This window comes from Botryllus schlosseri, chromosome 5, assembly GCF_051294905.1.
Source record: "Botryllus schlosseri isolate E-star chromosome 5, Bs_hap1, whole genome shotgun sequence".
Classification (NCBI taxonomy): domain Eukaryota; kingdom Metazoa; phylum Chordata; class Ascidiacea; order Stolidobranchia; family Styelidae; genus Botryllus; species Botryllus schlosseri.
Genome location: NC_137240.1, coordinates 20,310,994 through 20,337,326, shown reverse-complemented (window position 1 = coordinate 20,337,326; position 26,333 = coordinate 20,310,994). Strand labels below are relative to the sequence as shown.

The 26,333-nt window shown below is 39.2% G+C and overlaps 1 protein-coding gene and 1 long non-coding RNA gene across 3 annotated transcripts in view; one reads left to right on the top strand and one right to left on the bottom strand.

Annotated features, from left to right (window-relative positions):
• The window catches only part of LOC145439845 (microfibril-associated glycoprotein 4-like), a 532,879-nt gene that overhangs the window by 166,709 nt on the left and 339,837 nt on the right, over positions 1 to 26,333 (bottom strand). For both annotated transcript variants that reach the window (XM_080317492.1, XM_080317495.1), the window contains one exon: positions 24,497 to 24,562. In XM_080317492.1, coding sequence (XP_080173618.1) covers positions 24,497 to 24,562 — 66 coding nt within the window. The remainder of the gene's footprint in view (positions 1 to 24,496; positions 24,563 to 26,333) is intronic.
• LOC145439351 (uncharacterized) lies at positions 18,956 to 20,497 on the top strand. Its single transcript, XR_013915157.1, has 2 exons — positions 18,956 to 19,088; positions 19,826 to 20,497. It is a non-coding gene; the product is annotated as an uncharacterized LOC145439351 (long non-coding RNA).

Below are 26,333 nucleotides of genomic sequence, written 5' to 3'. Positions count from 1 at the left end.
AATCATCTAGAAAATAGCGAATAGTATTCTCCGCCTGGCATAAACATTGCACAAGATTTGCTGTACAATTGCATGCCGTGAATTTTCGAAGTCATCACTTACATATGGCAAATATGATCACGCATGGTGACATAGGATAATATGCAGAATATGCAAGTAGAAGCACCAATATTGTTGAAAAAATCCATACCCTTGCAAACGTTGATCGGGAAATGCTTCAACTGCACTCTGTAGGGCGTTGAATTACATCAGCTTCTCAGCAGCACAAATTTTGATTTTATTCCATTCGTTTGAACGGGAAGCTTCCGTCGATAAGGTCATACGCTAATATTGTTCTTGCTTCAGTCAGACTTGAATATTCGTATCAAAGTGTTGGGATGACTCGAGTCAACTATTATATATGACTTGACTTGACTCGAGTCACTCTGCAAAAATGATTGACTTGACTTGACTTGGCGCTTCAGAATTGCGGATTGAATCGTGACTAGGAGCAAAATTTTTCAGTCAATTTCAAGTCATCAATAAATAAATGGTGTCGACCAAATCCCTGTATCATGTGTATATTCGGATTATTAGCGATACGCCGGTGACACTTGTGAGAGCAACCAGTCATTCACATATTGTACGTTTCACTGGTCCTCCATTGTTACATCACAAATATATTAGCCGCAAACGAAATGATCACAGCTTACGTTGCCGTAGTAGTAAGTAGATTAATTTAATAGCAACGAATCTCTGTTTCTTAGACGGCTCAGTGCTTACATTGCGCAGTGCTCACCTTTACCAACCATCTTGTATGATTTAAATAGAATGAATATAGTTCATGCATTTATATTCTCATGGATGTATAGCTGGGGTAGTGTATTGTACCATATCAATTTGTTTGAACTTCTCGAGGCTTCGTATTCGAATTTCTATTTTAGCTGATAATAACATTAATAACAGACTGTAGCATGTAAGTATACAGTTACTCATGTATTTTATTAGTAGTTCTACATGTGCGTGCGCGATACAATGCAATTTTGCATGTATATTTAACTTTCTATTCGTTATTTGATTCAAGATAAATGGCTGGTCAAGTGACTTGACTTGACTCGAGTCACATTCCAAAATCGATTGACTAGACTTGACTGGAGTCAAAATCTGCAATGGCTCGACATGACTCGTGACTCGAAGGTAGTGACTTGATCCCAACACATGACTGTTTGTCTTGATAGTAATGAGTGCATTGCCGGTAAAGAAAGACATCACATCAGTGATTTATTGCGGCAGGCCTACATCGATCGCCTGTAAAGTATTGATTTGTAGTGCGTTCTCGTGCGTGTATGTCTACTAGTAATCTATATATGTCACCACATGCACGGATTTTTGTGACGTCACAGATAGTCGCACAAAATTACGAATCGCTGTCTTTGCGGTTACAAGCGTCCATTTTTGTCACTACAAGGGTTTAGCTAGCTGCTTGCCTGTGTGGTCAACGTTGAGTGAATACTTGCTAATTCTGCTTCTCACTGTTTATAATGATCGCTTTTAATGATGGCAAAACGAATGGGTAGTTTCTCATGCTCATCCCCTCACCAAGTCAGATTAACAAAGAAGTGCGATCCGTTTCACATGGAATGGTTGTCGGAGCATGTGAAAAAGGAAGACAAAGCTAGGTAAGCCCGAAGACGTTCAACTATTATTTAGGGGTCCTACCTTTTCCAACACAGCTGACTCGATCAGCTCTACCAGTAAATCTGATTACGTGAGCAGAAGGACCACAAAAATTGATAGCAATATGCCGACTCAATCGTGAATTATATAATTTTTTGGCGCTAAGCGCGATCAGGCGCCAAACCTATCCGACGGATACCGTATTTAGATGATAAGCAGCGGCAAAAACAGCATAGTTGGGCTGAGTTACATATTGATCGGAATCATAAATCATATACTTATACCCTATTGTGTCTGTACCAGTGTTGTACTGACTCGAGTCATTACTCGACTCGACTCGATTCGAACCAAGTCTCCTTCCTACACAAAATTTATTGGTCCCGAGGACCCTCAAAAGTGCCCGAATTAGATTCGATCGTACCACGAGGTGGTTAAACTTGCAACAAGACGCTTAGGCGAGACGTTGTATTTATTTCCGAATAAAATGCTGTGACCACGAATCATGCTGAAATGCTGATTTAAAAATGGTTTTCCAACAAATTGCCATATTATAGCTCTACCTTATGTATTGTTATTGAAAACATTGTCCGACGTAATATCTGGGCCTTTTTACATGCGAGAATTTGTTGCAATCATTGGAACTATTACAATTAGTCCGCGGACCCACAAGGGGTCCATGAAGGCGGGCTTAAGAACCCGTAAAGTTTCGGGACATTATTTATAACCTATCAAGAATAGTCGAATGCGTATAGAGGTCGGATACTATTATGTTTATGATGATATAGAGTTCAGGTAGATATAATTTTGTGTGACATAGGTATGGTGTGAACGTGAGGTTTTCCAAACTAAAATATTCAATGACGAGGTACCACATTTTAATAATGAATCACCAACCAACAATGTGCTTCCGCTTACAGAATCATTGCTGTTAGCAAACCTCTTGAATAAGTAGAAGCTTATAATGAGAAAGCGGCTGCGGTTGTGATCATTCAAGCATAGCTGATTAATCAATCAAGCGCCGAGATCTGGATTACTCGTCTTCTGACCGTTCTATGGTCGCTTGTTCGCTCGCTCTACGGCAGCTACTTTCAAGCGCTTTTAGGCAAATCTTAACCCTTTGTAACCGGCCGGCCTACTGACCAAAATTTTACTGCATCCACATAAAAAACGATAAAATGTCATCCATATGGCTTAAATCGACGCCCAATATATTGCCGTAAACCTGAAGAAGCCGCCTAGCGGTCTGAGATACTGTCACGGCTCAGACGCCAGAGGGAATAGCGTTATGCGAGAAAATGTTCTCGATTTCTTGAAAATAAGTACAATTTTGTTGTTCTATATCTCCTGGCGTCATACCTAGGCCATCTCTTAGGGTGGGTTTCAAAAAGTTGTCTTAATTTAGACCTGGCTTAAGGCCAGTGATTGACTTGCTCAAGACGCCAGGCGTCGGCGGTCTTACTTCGGTTTCAAATGTCAATTTGGCGCCGCGCTCGGCCAAGTCCGTTAGTTGCGAGTAATTACTGTCTACTTCGTCGCTGTAGCGAGTTCAACACGGAACCGAGTCCAGGTGTTATTGTTTTGAGTTGCTTGCTGATGTCGTAAACGTAAAGTATGGTAGCGATGCAGTGAAGGAATATGGAATTGCTTGAGTTGTTGAAATTTACGGACGGATGATCAGAACGGAATCCCGAGGAAGTATCTGGCAAATGATCAGCACGTTATCGCAAAGTATTCGAAGAAATAGTGCGGCTGTGATACCGATTTTTGAAGACACAACTGCCCAGCATTTTGGCATATTAATTGATGAAGATTATGCTCTTGGAGATGCTGAATATCCACTGAGGACTTATTACTCACGCCACTATTATGCCCAAGAACTTTGACCGAAAAAAATCACTATTGTTTTCATGCATATTGTTACCCTCTGGCAGAGCGCAGTGCTCTGTGTTGAAGAAAATATCTCGCGCATTGGCTAATATATTCAAGGAAGAACCTCAGAATATCGATATGACAATAGCCTGCTTCTGCCTTTACAATCATAGCAATGCTGACAAGGCAGATGGAGCTGAATTTGATGACATACTGCAACTGGAAGCATTGACCGCACTCTCACAGTATCGACTCCTACAGAGAAATCTGCACGACAACGCATGATCTAGAGATTTTTTTAGCTGGCATTCTTGTTTGCAATACATTTGATTACATTCCAAAACATACTCGTGCTTTATTTCTTGTGACACGTTAAAATGGGGTAAAATGTACGTTATGGTAAGTTCAAATTCATAAATTTGGACACAATATAGCGAATTTATTACAAGGGGCTTAGAAAACTGGAGCATGCGAACATGAACGGCTGAACGAAATTGAATCAAATGTACAAAAGACAATGTTTTGACTCTAGATTCGGCTAGGGTCAAATTAATGTTGTTCAGCATCTTCTATAATTATTAACGTTGAGACCAAGCTCAACTTGTTTCGTTCTCTTTTGCTTTATCACTGATTTTCAAATCTTCGCTGCTTCATAGTTGACTTCGGGCCTGGACTTCGGTGAGCTGTTGGTAGAGATATAACTGATAAATTTCGAACGAATGTTTTAAATTTTTATACTGTTGCTATCGATACAAAACTCAATAGTCTATTGTAATACATAGCATCAGCAAACTATACGAATGTTAGTAGCAATAATAATGAGATAACAAACAGACAATTGATGGCCTAGTAATGAATGCAAATTTACCTTGATTTGGTTGGAAATGTTGCCCAAACAACTCGCAGATGCAGCTCCCAACTGCTACTCCATAAGTTGGCAGATCAGATGGGTCAGCATCTATCACAAAACAACTTATCAAGCATGGTATAAATATGAATGGAAATGACATACTTACAGTCCAGTGTTGGTATCACGGTGCGAGGAACTGGATAAAGCTCGAGCAAAGTGCTTTCAGAAAAACCTTAATATAAAAGGAACTGGATATTGGTATGCGCATTCACACTCACATATACGGATAGATAGATAAATACCTATTTGATGGCTTGGCACATCACTGCTCGTTTGATTTTCTCTGTCTTCCAAAAGAATGGTGCTATCATTTGTTTCACAGCCTGCAGCTCACTCTGATGGCACATTGCACAGCTATATAATAATTTTTACATTGACTGATTATGCTACTATGTCGATACTATGACTTGGTAGCAAATCTGTGAAAATCAATGTTGAATTGACATATATCTCAAAACATTTGGATTACTGAAGCGTTAGCATGTACTGCACTTTGAATATTATTGGCATATATCACTTCACATCAATGGCCCCTTTAAGCTGTATACATGCGCAAATGCGCAGTGCTGACACGGTCTATGCACACAGAAAATCTGAAGTCATGACCCTTTTTTTAGTTGTTACGCACTGTTGTCCGAGGGTCTGCGTAGTGAGTTCTTGAGTGTACGCACAGACTCGTCAAAAATTAAAGGGAACATTGCTTCACATCTATAGCGTCAAAAATTAGAGGAAACATTGCTTCACATCTATAGCAATTCACTAACAACTTCATGCCTAGTCATGTAATATTTCTTTCCGAAACTTCTGGATCTTTATCCACTATGCTGAAATTCGGTTCACGTGCAGTGAACGGAATATCAATACAATGCTGGTTGAAAAAACACATATTGATCAAAGTTCGATGTAGTCGGCACTATTCTAGAAAGTAGCGGTTAATCATATTCATGACAATGCTCATAGGGGTGGAGAAAAAACGGATATTTAGGGGAACCCTGAAATCAATCACAACCATGTTGCGTGCAAGTGGTGCAACATTGATTAGGCTCAACGAAATGAGCATGATACATATTTTCCATTTTCTGGTGACGCGTCGTGTGTTCACTTTTTGACTATAACCACAGCAAAGGCAAACTGTCAAAACGTCAACGTGCCTAAGTTAAAAGACGTAACCAGTCGAGAAAACTATAATGATGAGTTGACGTAGGACGTAGGCTATCAATAAAGGACCTGTTAATCTGCCACAACCTAAAATCTCATCTTGGGTCTTCTTCGATATATGCACTATATTAAATGATGTTCCCCATGACCACTGATCAGCATCATTACCCGTAGCGGGTTCTTATCGCTGACCTTTCTTTACCAAAATGTACGGGATTCGCAAGTCCAACGCTAGGCACACCTTTACGCCTTACCCCAAATATCACTTCCCGTGTCTCGTAACCATAGTCATATCATATTCGTAACCAAATTGATTGGAGTCGGAGGACGAGGGTTACGGTGGTCATGCGGAACATTACTTGATACAATATGGTGCGGTTATGGGAGAAGTGCTGAGGTGTCCAGTGCTCAGGGCTCTGGCTATCCATTTCAAATGAGATCCGCTTATGAAGAACCCTGCAGCATTTGTTCACTGTAAATCCCATTATATAACGGTATATCATATCAGATTGTCACGTTCATGACAAGATGGATCATGTTATGTGATAAAATATTGCTCAAAACTGCCTGACAGCACTAAACAATAATATCATCTGATTTGACAAGCTGTTCATCAGAAAAATGGCCTACCTCCTCCAAAAAACAGCACAACAGTTACCAGCACAGGAGACTTCAGCCTACCCCCTACCAGGCTTGGACATCTGTCTTAACAAAGACCACGCTGGGAGGGAAATCCCCTTAAGTCAGAGTTTTGAAATTGACTTAGGGCTGAGGGGTGTAGCTTAAGCCTGACGACGGGATTAAGTTGACTATTTCAAACCCACCCTTAGTATATCACCACCTGAATGCCATCCGCGTGAATTTCTACGTTCCAACGAGACATTACATGCTACTATAGCGCTTCATTGCCCGGCGCTACGATCTTGGAAAGGTAGAGATGATAAGCACAATCACGCGGCCGCCGACGATGAGTAATCGATTACGTAATCTCGTATTTTCGCTGAAGGCAACGCGCGTCCAGTTCTACATAACATAGTAACTGCCTTGGTAATTTTGCCGTTAGTATACATCTCCAATTCTCCATGCTATTGAAGTGTTATCAACCCCAGTTGCTTGTTATATGTAACTTGCAACTGCAAGGGATCCTTAAGTATACACATATTGCCTTATTCGACACTGCCCAGTGCCCATATACGCTCGGGAAGTCATTTCACGTGATACATTGCTTTATTTCGCATCAATTTGAACTGTATTCTACACGGCTAATGTTCCATGTATGATCAACAGTAGTCATAGAAGCCAACAGTAACTTCGTGTGTCATCTAAACAGATATATAACTGCCTCTATATGATGTTGTTATCACAGGCTCGGGTGCAAAAATAGCTTAACTCGCACGCTTATTTGTGCGGTGTTACGGCTGGTGTGTCGGCTTTCTTATACAAAACTAAGCTACATGATAGGGATATTGATGGATATGCCAGGATAATGGCTAACCATATGTATAATTTACTATTGCCTGAAGCAATTGTAGGCTACATCTGTTTGAAACCGCAACGAGTCAGGTCATCTTACGCAGCGACTTTCCTGTGAGCTTATCGTAGACTCATTGACGTTTTTTTCATCATAATCTATAGCAGTGCTTTCCAACCTTCTTGAGCTCCATTCGGACTTTTTAAAAAATCATTCGCGCCAGTCGGAATTCATTACGCAAAAGGAAAATGAAGAAACATATCACTTTTGTATTCGTAGAGCTTTTTGGAGATACAGATCTTCAATATACAATTGAGTAGTCAATAGTGTATTCATATTGAAATGAACACGAATATTGTCGGGTTCATTTTGTTTTCGAATGTCCAATAAGTATAGGCCAGCGATTTGTCAATGACTCGATTGCTGCTGAATATTTGCGGAGATTTTAGACAAGTTAGGTACAACTTCTTGCTCCACGGCGCCCCGCAACAGGTCGTCAAGTGTCCTATCAAGCAGGCAACTCATTCTCCTCGTTTTGATGTCAACTCGTGCAGTAAAGCGCTGTTCCGCCAGATAACTTGTTGGATTTTGTTCCAGAACTTCTCTTGCTTAGATGGCCAGGTGTTTATAGCTATCCAGGCCGCTGATCCAAAATCCAGCGTGTTATCCGCGATTAAAAAATGCTTGCTGACAGATATCGCTAGTCAGAGTATGGCCCAAAGATCCCGGAGGTTCCTGTTTGCCGAAGGGGTTCAAAACCCACACAGGTTTTTTTAAGGGTTCTGCTCGACGGCGCGAAAGAAAAGCTTCAAAACTATCAATCAGAGTGGGAACATGACAACTCGCCACCTGTCTACTTATCCTCTCAAGCAGGGAAATTAACTCAAACTTTGCAATATAAAATAGAACTATGTTCGGGCAACATATAATTTGCATAAAAGTAATGTAATACCCAGAATTTTTGTTGCGCTCCGCGCCCAGTAGATATGGAGTGACCATTATGTTTTAACGAAAGTATCACTGAATATGATTTACATAACGGGTTGCGTGGTTCCGTTCGCACAGCATTGTCGCCTATATCAAATATTTCATCACAGTAAGTATGGCCTGCATGCATAACGTTTGAAATTGCCGTTTCGCAATCTAGCAATTACCGATTATACCTAGCAGTCCATGACGTGCTCTAATCTGGAAAATTGGACTTTGGCTTTTGTTTAACGTTAGACCTGTTTTAGCAGACCACCGTTGAAACTTTCTGGACAAAAGACATGAAATATACTTCCCGCTTTTTAGAAGTATTGTTTGAATTTTTCTTTCAATTACGAGTATTATACGTTGAGTTCTAATCATAGTTTTAGTTCTTTTGTCTGGAGAACATACATGTTGAAGTATAAAAGCAAATGTAGTAATGCCCTATATTTTCCGATTATAAAGCTATACACTATATGGCGTTTTCACTAAGTGCCGTATTTTTGAATAACGTATACTGATCGCGCAAAGTGTTAATGCTGTATCCAACACAACCTTTGCTTAATGCACTTCGACTGAACTGGTAGCGTTAAAATGTAGGTGAGGGCACCATGCCATGACATTCTCTAAATGGGATGATCGAGTAAACAAAGGGTCAGCGTCGCATTTCCATATCAATACTATCATTTCCATCCCATGATGTGGACGACTGCTTATCCTGTCAAAAACTGACACGTCCTGGTATGCATCAATATGAATCACGCTCACTACACCGTCCGCATGGTTACATTTGCAACTTTCGACAGTCCATGCGAATGAATTACGATCGTTTTTACAACTACTCACTGATTCGGGTAGACGTAAAATCAGTCAGTAGATTCTTTGGTCGCTACTTCTATTTCTACTTGAGTAGCTTTTCTGACTACTCTGACCGCCTCTGGTGATATCGACTCTACATTGTTGGTGAACCGTTAATAATATTCTGTCTATTCCTAAGTCATTATATATTAATAGAGAGGATGTTGCAATTTCGAACGTATCCACCTTCGATTTACTTCTGAACGTTTTCGAACCCGCGATCAAATCAAAGTTAGTTAAAATATTTAAAAGTACATCTGAAGCCTCTCCTCTTCTACTTTCAGTTGAGTAGTTTTGACATATTTTCAAAATCGCCTCTGTCACTTGTAATGGAGATAGAGATTTACTGCATTTACTTCACTTCTACCTGATTGTACAGATTTGAGAAAGTATATATACTATAAGCATCTTAATTCAGACTAAAAGTATCTCTCAACTCTCATGGCTCACCACCATAGCTATAACCGGTATACTCGGCTACTATTACAAAATTTATTAGGTGAATTCGGTGGATTCCGTACGCTAACGGAGAAAAAACATCGACTGTGGTCTTACCGATATGATATCTTTCCGAAGTCTTTGTCGAGTTAAACAACTGATCCTTAATCTCTGAATGGAAGAGACGGCCGGTCACATAAGATATTCGAATTGTATACATATAGTCGCGGTCAAGCCGGCTCCTCAATGCAATGCCCGGCTTTAAACTTGTCACTTGTTATGTCACATCGGCTCATTTTGAGAGTGTCGATGGCAATATCTCAAGATATCTAAGTGATATTGTCTCCCAAACCTTTTGTATGCTTGTTGCATTTCGATCAATTTTACTGAACTCAAGTACCAGCTCGTTATATCGACCGGAACAGAGGCTTATAGATCGAAAGGGCTGAGAGCCAATATGTCAGCTTGATCGCAAGCTTATAGTACTTGGACTAGTTTGGCCCATATTATATGACTTAAGGCCAAAGATTAGGCAGGGAATCTTCTGAAATCGTCACAAAACTTGATAATTATAATCAATTCCCCATACAGCAAATCGCGAGATTCTAGGATATTTTTTCAGGGATTTGTTATATTTGTGCATAAAACTTCGTCGAGTTGTTTTAAAATGAGCTTTGCGAGCTTTTGGGCGTACATGAATCTCTCCTGGCTTGACTCGCGGTTGCACAATCGGGACCATCGATGCACGTCTACTAAATTTCGACCACGGGCTATTGTTGTGCATACGAAGCGAGCAATCCACAATGCAAGAATGTTTGTGTCATTGGGTTTTTCGGTTGGTATGTTTTTTATTGGTGCCTGGCTACTGGTGGCCTTGTTCACCAGCCCTAAAGTTTGAATAGAACAAGACTTCTTTATTATTCGATTCCACAGGATACAAATTCTATAATAGGCGTTACAGTGAAAGGGCTGGTAAGAATTTGTTATAATACAATGTTAACGTCATGGTTTCTTGCAGCTTCGTTGATATATTGTCTATTAGTTGAGTATCTCGGACATATTAGCAGGAAATGTTCCACTGATTCAGCACTGCGCACGGTTCACATAATCCATTTTCATGTCATCCGATCCTGTGCAAATGTTCGTTCAGCCGGCAATGGCCAGTTTGGAGTGGGATCAAGATGTGCCTTTGGGTCTTTATTGCATCAAAGATTCTCAGTATTGTTATTAGTAGGGCAACTTTTTTTTGACCTAAAAAACGGAAGATTTTGACATAAAAAATCTAAATTTTGACCTTTTTTGACCTAAAAAACTGAAATTTGACCAAATTTTGACCTCACGTATGCAAATTAGGTGTTTTCGCATATAATGTTAAAATTGTACTACTTATCTTCATTTCTGGTTGGAACTGTTTGTCCTTACAAAGTAGATTGGCCTGAAAAAACGTTTTTGGCTCAAAAACTGACAGATTTTTACATGAAAAACTAGTATTTTAACGAAATCTGGCCCTATGAAGAATTCCAGTAGTTACATTACGTATTCTGGTGAAAATAATTAAAATTTGTTGTTGGACAACGAAAGATCCTTTCCTACATTCTCGGGTAGAAAGTGTCTGTTCTTACTACGTAGCTTGCCAAGAACGGAGAAAGAACGTTCAACAGCAGCATTTGTTGGCTGACAACACTCAAGTTGTGTGCACACTGCTGGTGACAAACCTATGTTGTCTATGTCACAATTTTTCAGCTTGCGCTCCTTGATATAAGAACCATGCAATGTCCAAGCAGTCTTGCTTCAGCTAGGATATTGCGGTACGTTGACCATAAAACCATGTCACTATTTGTTTCATTTGACCATTTATGATTCACAATGAGCAGACGATGGTCCGTTTACAACGGTAGGCCTATAAAGTAGGCTACAAGCTGTAAAATATCAAATGATAAGTTCACCGACAGCGCAAAATCTACGATACAAACGAAATGCAGAGGTCAAAAAATGTTTGACTTAGTAAACAATTTTGACAAATTTTGACCTAACGCTACAATTTTGACCTAATTTTGACTTTTTTTGACATGTCAAAAAAAAAATTGCTCAAGTTATTAGTATTTAAATAATATTGTGAGAGTGGCGTTAATCACATCATAGGTTTTGTGCTCCACATCAACAACAGTTATTGCAAGGAATTTGCATCAAACATTATCAGTAACTGGGTCAATGAAACCCAGCGTTATTTGGATACAGAGCAAATGAGAAATCCTGATCTAAATCTTTTTTCCACTTCATAAATTTCAAGGTTCGATTATGTTACTCATGTACCCCTTGTGATGCTACACCCTACCACTAGTGGTATGCGTAACACAGTTTCGGAACCACTGATCAAGCTAGGTTTTGACTTCTTACTATTGAAGGTGTAGTTCAACTTACCAACGATGGTACTTTCATACTAAACTTTCTGATTCGTTGTCAGAATTATTGCTTTAATTGAAAAAGAAATTTGTCTTGGGGTTGCATTTAGAACAAGCGGTATTTTAAAACACTTTGTTTAAGACATGTTTTAAACAGTGTTTTAAACAAAGGTATATTTGCAATGGTCAATGTCGATCGACTATGACATCACAATTGAATATTCGTGACGTCGTGGCTTTAAAAAACATGTTTTAAACAAGGGTCTTGTTTCAATCATATTTGTTTTAAATTGATTTTTGTTTCAAACCCTACATTTAACGATGTCGAATTTATCCACAATTATTATGTTGCCGTTTCTCTAACACTTAATTCGTATTCTTTGGATACATATATGTTAAATAGATACAAAATTTATTGATCCTTCGATATGTCATATTTTCTGTTTATCTGCCATTGATCGGCAAAACAAGCAGCACAGGGCTTTCTTTAAAAAGCGGTACCAAGTTAGTCACGAATACCTTGAATTATATCGAGATGATTGTTTTCCGATGTCATCATTGCACTTTCGATCTCCTTCTTCAACTCTAAAAAGTACGAATTAATGAAGTTCAGAACTTCAGATGCATAGTTTTGAAGGCAGTTAGAATGCAGCATCCGATGAATAAGAAAAGAAGAGATACAAAGATACTGAATTGTTTGAAATATTGGTTAAATAGCACATGCACATGTCTTAAATGCTCTAATTTTCATCGCTTGGGTAGCATTAAATAAAACGAGGACATGTTAATCTTTATAACAAAGAATCAGAAGATTAGATTCGATATCACACCGTTCGATGTATTGCATATGTATAAATGAGAGTGTTCTGATCACGGCAGATTCAGAATACAGTATCCCTCTGTAGTGTGGTACAGTCCGAATCCAGTATAAGTCCCATTATCGTTACGGCAACAAACGCAGATTTTCGGTGACAGTTCCTATTCGATGCTGAATACGAAAATAACAGTCTGGGCCCTTGTAATTCGAATGGAAGTGAAATTAAATATCAATAATATGAATAATAAAATATCGTAAGTAGCCTACTGCGCTATATAATCATGTAGTGTAGCGAACAATCTGAAGTGTTAGCTGTTCATATTTGAAGTACCTTCTGGACACTGGTTAACCGAAATGAAGATATTATTTACAACATTCATGTTGCAGATCCCATTTATTGTCAATCGCCTCGTTTGTATAGAAAGCAAACGGTGCAATGAGAATAATAATGTACTCTCATTGCGGTTAAGCAAAATCTATGACTGATTCCTTTCGAAGTCAAATATCAGGCATCAAATCGAGTGTTCCAAGTATTTAACAATAATGCCGCATTTATGCACAAATATTGTCATAATTGCTTTTTCTGTTTCTTTGATCGGCGAAACAAGCGGAACAGGGTTTTGTTAGAAAGTGGTACCAAGTTACTCCAGAATACCTTGAATAATATCCAGATTATTTTTCTCAGATGTCATCACTGCACTTTCGATCTCTTTCTGCAACTCTAAAAAGTACGAATTAACGAGGTCAGAGGCACAGGTTTGAAGGCAGTAATAATACGGCTTCCTATGAAAAATATTAGAAGGAATACGAAGATAGAGAATTGTTTGAAATATCGATTCCATGGTACCTCCACAGGCCTAAAATGTTTTAGGCGCCAACTTCATTGGATTCAATTTTGAACAATGACATGCTTATCTTTAGAACTAATAACGATCGAATGGTTGTGATGCAATCGTTTTATTTCGAAACGGTGCATTCGCTGCATCATAGTTGCCTCTGCACACAATAACATGGAGTGATAAAGTTGACGAACTCGGCACAGGGGAGATTTTTTATAAAAATTGTGTCAAATGGGGTATTCTGTCATAATATGTGACTTTTTGGCCACATGAGTCCTCCCGAGTGGTGGTTTTCAACTAGTTTGCAGTAAGATGTTTCGTTGAATGTATCGCGTTGTCGATATGTTCGCGCAAAATACTATGCATTGAAGCCATGTAATAAATTAAACTCCAATGCTCCTCCTCGCCAGGTGGATCGCGTAAGCGGTGTCTTACAAAAGCTTAAAAGTGAGCCGGGCTACAAGTCGGTAAATCCGGAATCAAAAGAAATATTATCGGCCTGGTACAATCAGCGTTGTAGCCAAGTCACAAGGCTCCGAATCACAAGACAATCTCCCTTTTATAGTTTTGACTCGAGTCAGGTCGAGTCATTTTCAATTTGCCACCGAGTCAAGTCCGAGTCCAAGTCATCGAGCAGAGGTTCGAGTCTGAGTCATGGGATAATGACTCGAGTCTGAGTCTAAGTCATTGTGTTAACTGCTCAGTTTCCAATTAAAGTCTTGTTAAACCAACTGGTACAACTCTGTTTGGTGATATCGAATGGTTTGCATTTATCAAATACTAATTTTCCTCACTTTTATTAGTTTCTGGTCCCATTTTCAAGTACCAGTACCAATAGACGAAATCCCCAATAAGGTGGTTGCTCTACTATTCTTTAAAATTACAATGAAATGTCGGTCTTGGCCGTCTGAGTCTCGAGTCATCAGACTTGGCTCGAGTCAATCGCAATGACTCGAGTCCAAGTCGCGTCAATACACATATTGACTTGAGTCAAGTCGAGTCATCAGAAAATCGTGATTCGTGTCTGACTCGAGTCGAGTCATGACTCGAGTCAATACAACCCTGGGTACAATATAAGCCAGGGGCGGGCAACTTCTCCAGTCAGCGGGCCGGATATAGGAAAATAAAGTATTTGGCGGGCCGGATTGCTGTATCGATACATTATTCGCTCATTTCTCCACATATACAAGGAATAAATCGTATTGAATGAATGTATTTTTACGGCAGTAATGTTACTTCAAAGCTATTTCTCGCCGATAATGAGGAAAACATTGCGGATTTGAGAATATAGCATTGTCATACAGCAGTGCTGGTCGGGAACCTATGGCTCGCGAGCCAAATATGGCTCTTTTGGGGATAAGATATAGCTCTTTGCCAAATATTTATTTTTCTACTGAAAGGGAATGTTGCAGCGACTTGTTAGTAAATTTTCATCACGATCAGAATAATTATTCCCGTGGCAGTATAAACATGTCTTTGAGAGGTAAAGGCAACGCCGTCTTCAGGGTTAGGGGCTCGAACTCTTTTCAAAATCCTCAAATTTAAGTGACTGTCGCGCAGGCGACCAATATCACCCTAGAATTCGATGTAGCCTACCCGACTCGAAATCTTGGATTGCGCGATAGGTTGATTGATCACAGAGAATAGCAGAGATGGCGACACCAATATGGCAACGCAGTTTTCAAATACACATTGTCTTCCTGATCTACGGCAGGAAATGAATTGCCGTGGACGTGACATTCACAATTACAAACTCGATTTACAAACAACGCCATAGATATCCACGTTCTTGATTGGCAAGTAGCTCTACCGGCGATAAAATAGGCGTGTAGCGCAAGGTTATATGTTACGGCTGAATACTCTGAGAACTGAGAAGTCGATCAGTATTTAAATTTTCGAAATCACTGCCACAGTTACATTGGATTAATATCAGTTATAACAAACTTTAAGCTATTTACGATGAATTTATCAATTATCAATGGTGAGGCTTGGCCCGTCTGTGCCTTACCTCTCGTTTCGCGCTTTATTTTCGGTTAATAAAATGAAAATTGTGGGAATTTGGGAGAAAAATGTTCAACATCAACAGAAAATACCAATAATGATTGAAGGTTTCAAAATCTTCGTCAACAGCTTAGATTGGGTAGGCCTATATATAGATTGCTATAGTGACCATGTTTGGCTCCACGTACGCATGTGATCTTGATCATGCGTTCTCGCAATTAAAAGGAGCATCACGGCGAACCTACGTTCTCGTAAGTCAAGTTTCGCATGCTCTGCTCAAGTAAGGCAACCAGAATGATCAGTTCGAGTTTTTACAGAGAAAATGTGCCGCACACGACGAATCCCGGGTAGAGAGTTCGAATTAATACTACCTTGACGTCAGAAATTTTCAATTGTGACGTAATATCTGATTGACATGTATTGCTCTTTGGGAGGTAAAATGGAAAAAAATAGGGCCAATATGGCTCGTCGGACAAAAAAGGTTCCCGACCACTGCCATACAGGCACCGCCATGCCTGCTCTCTGATCAATCCACACGTGGTGCAATCCCTAATTAGGATCTCGACAAGCCCGTTACCGTAAATTTACAAAGATATCAATTGATTAGGGTCGAGTAGGTGACGAGATAGCATCGTTGTTTAACTGTGTGGCCTAATTAATCTCGATATCGAATTCATGCGACCTGCGTCCTCTACGAATTTTGAAAAGTGGCCCGCGACCCGTTTTAAGTTGCGACCCCCTGGCAGAAGCGGTGTCTTGCAAAAGCCTAGAGGTGTGCCGTGCTGCTACAAGTCGACGTTTACGGAATCACAAATAATAAATATCAGCTTGGTGTAAATGACCATTGTAGTCGACAAAAGCATGATCACCACAAACGACATTAGGTTTGAGTACATCCTAAATGCCGATAATGCAAGTATTCTCGCTTCGACGAACTTACGCATAAAGCTCCACTCTCGCACGCTGCACACGTGCGTATATAATAACATACAGTCACTAAAATTTGACCTAGCAAGCAAGTAGTGGGGAATCTCGGCTGACAGGGGCTACGGGCCACATTATCATGTAAGACGTAAAACTGTCCGCGGACCGGACAAAATCCCTTCGCGGGCCGCATGTTGCCCACCCCTGATATAAGCAATGCAATCGAAACACCAATATTAAAAAATAAATAAAATCCCACAATATCCCGTACTGATAAAACCTTGCGTCTCATCGCGGCAACAACGGAGTAATCACGATATTCAGCATATTGAATCGTATGAATCACAAGATAGAGAACACGCGAACTGTTATTAACAAGTTCATTTTTCCGACTGCCAGATAAAGAATACCCTTGATTGCACTGGCACAATACATATTCCGTCTGACTACCAATTTATTACAAGCTATTTTTCTTAACCGTCAAAGTTGAGTAGCTGATCATATTTAAACATGTCATCATTATGGCTGAGTTCTCACCATAGTTGTTCCCAACAAAACTACCTGATTCGTAAAAAGGGTCAATACTTTCGCTAGTGATGTAAGGACAGCACCAAGACAAAATAACAGCACAAATAAAAACGGGCAATGTTGTTTTGCGGTGGTAGTTTCTAGTTTCTTGCATTGACCCATCATGAACCGCATACAATTAGTCCACGGACAAATAAGGGGACCATGGACGCCGGGTTGAGAACCCTTAAAGAACCCTGGACATTGTTTATAGCATATCAAGAATAGTTGACAGCCTTCAGTGGTCAAATACATGATGACTAGGACGATTTCGAGTTCAGGTAGATATAACATTGTTATGACATAGGTATAGGAAGAAAATTAATCTAGGGTTGAGGATGGTGTGAACGTGAGGCTCGCGTTCACGTTCTGAGTGCGAACTTCAGAAATTTGAAGCTTCGCGTTTACAAACTAACCGTGCTGTTCTGCGCTGTGAACCTTTTCATGCAATACAATTTTTACCGCTAATTTAACATCTTTGATTGAAATTCTTCCCATTTAGATTTCATATTATTGTCTGCATGGTGCTGGCAGGTAGAAAATTAATTCAGGATTAGACGAGCACGAGCATGCACCCTGCTTTTCTCAATAATATATTTTCTTTGATAGAAACGTTTACTCAAAATATTCGGCTTTCAGTTTGTGAATATTTAGTGTAAGCTTGGCCTACAATACTAATCATTATCGTGCTCTGGTTCGCATCCAGAAGAACGAACGAGTAAGGCATTAGACTTCTGATGTGCATTTCAAATTTATATAATACATTTCATATATACCTTTCTGCATATTTTCAGTATCTTTTGACTGTAAGTCGACATTGTCCGCCAGCTCGGAGACATTTCGCGTGAGCACTGAAGCAATATGAAATAATATTCGACAATGAAAACCAGTTATACGTAACACATTCTATAGGTATGATAAACCACACGAATTTAATTTTAGGTACATCGAAGAGATTCCTGCAAAAAAACGGAAACACAGTTGTTATGATCATATGTATTTTCCTCCAACCCCAAATCGTTTTCCACATGAAAATAAGTAAGTGTATGACGTTGACCTGGAATGAAATTTCACAGTCGCCACTAATATGTACCAAAAAGGAGTCATTACCCAAGTGGTTTTTAACGAAATATATTGTTCACGCCATTTTAAGATTTGAGCTATAGGGAGTGTTGTGAACTTTACCTAATTCCCTGAAGTGAAAACCCGAAAGACCTTCGTGAGTCGTCTATTTGTCGTGTGAATTTAAGAGAAATAAATCGTACGATGTTTGGTGCATGTAATCTGTTGTGGCTATGATATATATACGGATATAATACAGCTTACATATACATTCATGATTATTAGCTGATTCGGAAGTCGATATATACATTCATGGTTATTTCGACGATTCGGAAGTCGATAGACATTCATAAGTATTTCGCTGGTTGAGGGGAAAAATATGTACCGCATTTTGAACCGTACGTGATTGGCAATAAAATTACAAGTCGTGGAGACAGAAACAAAATATATTCGTCCGTGTGATCCATCGAATACGTGTGCAAGAGACAGGCTTCGTGGTACGTCAGCCAACCAGGTCGTACGCCGTGGTTACGCCGGTCTGTCGAACGAAAGAAGAAACACGCAGCGAATCGTAAACGCAACCTTTCTGGAGTCAGATATACAATTATACAACTACAAACATTCGCTCTGCGTTAAAGTGGTGATCCCGACGTTCAATTAATCAAGACCGACCGGCCGACCGAAGACAATCAATATAAAGATATGAAGATTCGCCTTGCACGACGGCGAGAAAGAGCAATACAGCAACCGAGCAACGGACCACGGGAACGATCAATATAAAGAATCGCCTCACACAACGACGAGAAAGAACATTCAGAGATAATACGAAGAGACTATTGAACGAAACATTCGCTCTGCGTTATATGTTGACCTCCGACGTCCAATTAATCAAGACCGGCCGGCCGAGCAACGATCAATATAAAGATTCGCCTTGCACAACGGCGAGAAAGACCATCCAGAGAAAACGACGAGACGTTATTGCCAGGAAGAAATGCAGCGGGGTCGTGCTTTCGACGATCAGCACTCCAGAGAAAAGACAATAATGAAGACAACGTCTGCAGTGTCAGAAATCGGTTGGAAATCGCAGAAGTTAAGCAGATTTGCGGACTGTGGTGCTCCAAGCATGCATCACACGGATTAGAAAAATGTAAGGTAGATCGATTTTATTCTCTTGCACTACGACGTTAGTTGGTTGCTGTTATTGGGATATTGACAAAGTGTAGTTTAGTAAAGTAAATTGCAATCATTGGTTTCTAAACCCCAGGTAGGGGTTGCATTTCCTGCGGGTCAAATCCTGCGCTGCTGGTAGATGTAGGACGCAGGTGCTTATATAGCATGATGTTTTGTTAAGAGATGTGTGCGGGTAAACCCGTGGCAAGAAGGCTACCCTATTTATTCGATGCCATGATGCATCCAATAGCTGAATAGCTTGATATGTATGTGTGATGAATAATGATATATTGCAAGCCTTATGAAGAGATATTAGGCCTCTGCCATACGACGATACCCTTATGTTGAGTATATCATTGAGAAAATATGCACCGCGGTAGTGCATGATATTTGCAAACATTGCTTTGCATGTAATACAATAAATAGGGCACACTCTCGTTCTGTTGGTATTTACCAATGTTAAATGCTACGTGATATGAATTAGGAAGTTTCATATCAATTTAGGATAAAATGATTGCAGGTGAATATTCGATTTTTTATACCCATAGCAGTATCTTGCTGATTAGTTGGCGTGCGAGTGATATTATCGGTTTTCTGAATGTCCAATGTAATGTATCCTTTAATGTTGCCGTGATATCGTGTATGTATTGTTTTGAGGTATCAAGTGATATTTGTTGTTTTACGAGAACCTAATGTTGTTGATCTGTATTTCAGTAGTCTGCATGAACAGAATGATGTTACTTCGAGTCATTTCAAGATCAGCCGAATACTATGTTATGATGGTATTTCGTTTTATTAGTTACTTTGCCCCTGCATATAAAATTGTTACCTGTCTCCAGTCCCTGATTAGTTATAACCTTAGATAGAAGGTTTTGAACGGTATGTTCGGTTTTTTTTTTACACGAAGTTCTTTGGCTGAAAGGGGGGAATTTATAACCGAACATTTTGAACAATATATTCGTTTTTTTTACACCAAGTTCTTTTGGTAGGAAGAGGGAACTTATAACAAAATATATTGTTCACGCCATTTTAAGATTTGAGCAATAGGGAGTGTTTTTTTTTTTACCTATTTCCCTGAAGTGAAAACCCGAAAGACCTTCGGGAGTCGTCTATTTGTCGTGTGAATTTAAGAGAAATAAATCGTACGATGTTTGGTGCATGTAATCTGTTGTGGCTATGATATATATACGGATGTAATACAGCTTACATATACATTCATGATTATTAGCTGATTCGGAAGTCGATATACATTCATGGTTATTTCGACGATTCGAAAGTCGATAGACATTCATAAGTATTTCGCTGGTTGGGTGGAAAAATATATACCGCATTTTGAACCGTACGTGATTGGTAATAAAATTACAAGTCGTGGAGACAGAAACAAAATATATTCGTCCGTGTGATCCATCGAATACGTGTGCAAGAGACAGGCTTCGTGGTACGTCAGCCAACCAGGTCGTACGCCGTGGTTACGCCGGTCTGTCGAACGAAAGAAGAAACACGCAGCGAATCGTAAACGCAACCTTTCTGGAGTCAGATATACAATTATACAACTACAAACATTCGCTCTGCGTTAAATGGTTCTACATTTTCAGAGTAGGCTACCAATGTAGAATTTGTCTCTGACTATTTTTTACTTAAGTTGATATGTTTTTAGACTACTAGTACTTCAGCTTAACATTTTAGGTCATTACTGCTTATATTGTTACACTGAAAGTTTTACGAATTACAGAATAGTTTTGTTGTTGTTGTTGTTGTTGTTTTGGGTATTCATGGTGTTTATCGACTACTATGGTCATTTACACCAGGCCGATATTCTTCTGTTTTCCGTAACTGCCGACTTATAGCACGGCCCACCTCTAGGCTTTTGTAAGACACCGCTGACACGGATGAGGTGGCGAGGAGGAGCCTAGGTAAACCTCCAACACTTAGGTATCGAAATTCGGAAGTCGACCTCGGTCGGACTCGAACCCGCACCCATTGGTGTTGCAGCCGCGGATTATACCACTACGCTATCTCGCCACGAGAATAGTTTTGTAATATGTCTGCCTCGCATTTGTGGGTATTATTGCCATGTTTCGCCATATAACCCCTGTATCACGGTAACTGAATGGAGTTTTAAAAATTTAATGGTCATTAGTAGAGCCCGAGAGATATTGGAATTTTGAGCCGAAGCCGATTAAATCGATACGTTCAACCCATATATCAAAAACATGGCGTCTCGCTCTACTCGCATCTCCGAAACTTCAGACCACTCATTTGAACGGGGTTACGTGGTTGCGTGGTTGCGTTCGCACAGCATTGTCGCCTATATCAAATATTTCATCACAGTAAGTATGGTCTGCATAACGTTTCAAACTGCCGTTTCGCAATTAAGCAATTGACAATTATACCTAGCAGCCCATGACGTGTCCTAATCTGGAAAATTGGACTTTGGCTTTTGTTTCACGTTAGACCTGTTTTAGCAGACCACCGTTGAAACTTTCTGGACAAAAGACATGAAATATACTTTCCGTTTTTTAGAAGTAATATTTGAATTTTTCTTTCAATTACGAGTATTATACGTTCAGTTTTAATTATAGTTTCAGTTCTTTTGTCTGGAGAACATACATGTTGAAGTATAAAAGCAAGTGTAGTAATGCCCTATATTTTCCGAATATAAAGCTATACACCATATGGAGTTTTCACCAACTGCCGTATTTTTGAATAACGTATACTGATCGCGCAAAGTGTTAAAGCTGTATCCAACACAACTTTTGCGTATTGCTCTTCGGCTGAACTAGGAGCGTTAAAATGTGGGGCAAGGCGCCATGCCATGATATTCTCTAAATGGTATGTTCGAGTGAACAAAGGGTTAGTATCGCATTTCTATATCAATATTATCATTTCCATCCCATGGTGTGGACGATTGCTTATCCTGTCTAAAACTGACACGTCCTGGTATTCATCAATATGAATCACGCTCTCTGCACCGTCCGCATAGTTACATTTGCAACTTTCGACAGTCCATGCGAAGGAATTACGATCGTTTTTACAACTACTTACTGATTCGAGTAGACTTAAAATCAGTCAGTAGATTCTTTGGTCGCTACTTCTATTTCTCCTTGAGTAGCTTTTCTGACTACTTTGACCGCCTCTGGTGATATCGACTCTATATTGTTGGTGAACTGTTAATAATATTCTGTCTATTCCTAATTCATTATATATTAATAGAGAGGATGTTGCAATTTCGAACGTATCCACCTTCGATTTACTTCTGAACGTTTTCGAGCCCGCGATCAAATCAAAGTTAGTTAAAATATTTAAAAGTACTTCTGAAGCCTCTCCTCTTCTACATTCAGTTGAGCAGTTTTGAGATATTTTCAAAATCGCCTCCGTCACTTGTAATGGAGATATAGATTTACTGCATTTACTTCACTTCTACCTGATTGTACAGATTTGAGAAAGTATATATACTATAAGCATCTTAATTCAGACTAAAAGTATTGCTCAACTCTTATTACTCACCACCACAGCTATAAATGGTACTCGGCTACCATTACAAAAATTATTAGGTATATTCGGTGGGTTCCGTAAGCTAACAGAGAAAAAACATCGACTGTGATCTTACCTATGTGATATCTTTCCGACGTCTTTGTCAAGTTTAACAAGTGATCCTTAATCTCTGAATGGAGGAGACGGTCGGTCACATAAGATATTCGAATTGTATACATATAGTGGCAGTCAAGCCGGATCCTTAATGCAATGCCCAGCTTTAGACTCGTCACTTGTTATGTCACATCGGCTCATTTTGAGAGTGTCGATGGCAATATCTCATGATATGTAAGGGGTATTGTCTAGGTAAGTGCCTCTCAAACCTTTTGTATGCTTGTAGTATTTCGAACAGTTTTACTGAGATCAGTTACAAGCTCGTTATATCGACCGGAACAGAGGCTTATAGATCGAAAGTGCTAGGAGACAATATTTCAGCTTGATTGCAAGTTAATAATACTGGGACCAGTTTGGCACATATCATATGACGTAAGGCCAAGATTTGGTAGGGAATCTTCTGAAATCGTCACAAAACTTGATTCCCGATACAGCAAACTCAATCCCGATACAGCAAATCGCGAGAATCTACGAATTTATTTCAGGGATATGTTATATTTGTTCACAAAAGTTCGTCCAGTTGATTTAAAATGAGATTTGCGAGCTTTTGGGCGTACATGAATCTCTCATGGCTTGACTCGCGGTTGCACAATCGGGACCATCGATGCACGTCTACTAAAGTTCAACATAGGACGAAGCGAGCAATCCACAATACAAGAATGTTTGTACCATTGGGTCTTTAATACATCGAAGATTTTCGGTATTGGTATTAGTATTTAAGTAATACCGTGAGACTGGCGTTTAACACATCATAGGTTTTGTACTCCACATCTACAACAGTTATTGCGAGGAATTTGCATCAAACATTATCAGTAAGTTGGACAATGAAACCCAGCGTTATTTGGATACGAAGCAAATGGGAAATCTTGATCTAAATCTTTTTTCCACTTCATAAATTTGTATGTTCGATGAAGTTACTCTCGTATCACTTGTGATGCTACACCCTACCATTAGTGGTTTGTGTAACACAGTTTGCGAACCACAGATCAAGCTAGTTTTTGACTTCTTACTATTAAAAGTGTAGTTCAACTTACCAACTACGGTACTTTCATAATAAACTTTCTGATTCGATGTCAGAATTATTAGTTTAATTGACAAAAGCATTTAACTAGGGTTGCATTTGAAACAAACGGTGTTTTTAAACACTTTGTTTGAAACATGTTTTAAACAGTGTTTTAAAAAAAGGGTTTTTGGAGAAACAATTTTTTTTTAGTTATAAAATTATGACATAATAGTGTAAATACTTCCAAACAAACATGTTGCATGAGCCTACGGACAATTACCACCCAATAAAGCCGACGTATCTCGATATGGGATGGAGTCAACATTCAAAATAGTCGGTTCAACAGCAATAGTACAGATATTTCGTCAAAATAGCTATCTTTACCCTATATTTGCAATGGTCAATGTCGATCGACTATGACATCACAATTGAATATTCGTGACGTCATGGCTTAACAAAAACATGTTTTATACAAGGGCCCTGTTTTAATCACATTTGTTTTACATTGATTTTTCTTTTAAACCCTACATTTAACGATGTCGAATTTATGCACAATTCTTATGTTGCCGTGTCTCTAACAGTGAGTTCGTATTCTTTGGATACATATTTGTGAAATAGATACAAAATTTATTGATCCTTGGATATGTCGTATCTTCTGTTTATCTGCCATTGCTCGGCGAAACAAGCAGAACAGGGCTTTGTTTAAAAAGTGGTACCAAGTTACTCAAGAATACCTTGAATTATATCCAGATGATTTTTTTCCGATGTCATCATTGCACTTTCGATCTCTTTCTTCAACTCTAAACGATACGAATTAATGAAGTTCAGATGCATAGTTTTGAAGGGAGTTAAAATGCAGCATCCGATGAATAAGAATAGAATGAATACAACGATACTGAATATTGATTTCATAGCACATGCACATGTCTTAAATGATCTAAGCACCATCGCTTCGGTAGCAATAATTAAAACAATGACATGTTAATCTTTACCACGAAGAATCAGATGATTCAATTCGATTTCACACCGTTCAATGCATTGTATATGTATAAATCTGAGTGTTCTAATCAGGGCAGATCCGACTACAGACATTCTCTATAGCGCGGTACTGTCCGAATGCAGTATAAGTCTCATTATCGTTGCGGCAACAAACGCAGATTTTCGGTGATAGTTCCTATTCGATGCTGAATACGAAAATAACAATGTGAGCCCTTATAATTCGAATGGAATTTAGTTTAAATATCAATATTAATATCGCGTAAGTAGCCTACTGCGCTATATAATGATGTATAGTGTAGCGAAAAATCTGAAGTGTTACATGTTCATATTTGAAGCACCTTCGGGACACTGGTTAACCGAAATGAAGATATTATCCACAACATTCATGTTCCAGATCCCATTTATCGTCAATCACCTCGTTTTCATTGAAAGCAAACAGTGTACTGAGCAGTGTTGGGATGATTCGAGTCATGACTTGACTCGAGTCGGACTCGAGTCAACTTTTTCGTATGACTTGACTTGACTTGACTCGAGTCACTTCGGAAAAATGACTTGACTTGACTTGACTCGGAGCTTCAAAAATGGGCATTGACTCGTGACTCGAAGCAAAATCTACGAGACAATTTCAAGTCATCAAGTTAACGGTGTCGAATAAATCACTGTATATTGTGTATGTTCGGATTGTTCGAGATACGCCGGTGTCACTTGTGAGAACAACCGCTCATTCACTGATTCGACGTTGACACTATTTTCGATTGTTAGATCACAATTAAATTGACCGCACTAAACGATCACAGCTTAAGTTGTCGAAGTTGTAGTAGATGATTAATCTAAACAGCAATGTATCTCTGTTTCTTAGACGACTCAATGCCCACGTTGCACAGTGCCCACATATACCAACCCTCTTGTATGATTTAAATCGAACAAATATAGTTTTTGCGTTTATATTCTCACGTATGTGTAGAGGGGTAGTGTATTAGGATATTGTACCATATCAATTTGTTTCAACTTCTCGAAGCTTCGTATTGGGTCCTATATTTTGGCAGATAATAACTGACCGTAGCATGTAGGTGTACAGTTACTCACGTATTTTATTAGCACTTCCACGTGTGCGTTGAGGAATACGACGTCTTTTTGCTAGTATATTTAACTAGATATTCGTTATTTGATACAAGATAACTGATCAATTAATCTGTCTTTCATACAGCTAGCAAAATATAATGACTATGAATCATCACTCATACTTCGAAAATTCAATTTGACTTGAATTGTGACTTGACTCGTGACTTGACTTGACTTGACTTGACTCGACTTGAGTCGAGTCACTTCCAAAAAACGAGTGACTTGACTCGAGTCAACTTTGAATATCGATTGACTTGACTTGACTCGAGTCAATATCTGCAGTGACTCGAGATGACTCGTGACTCGAAGGTAGTGACTTGATCCCAACACTGGTACCGAGTATAATAATGTACTCTCATTGCGCGTAAGCACACTATTTGACTGATTCCTTTCGAAGTCAAATATGAGGCATCAAATCGTGTTTTCCAAGTATTTAACAGTAATGTCGCA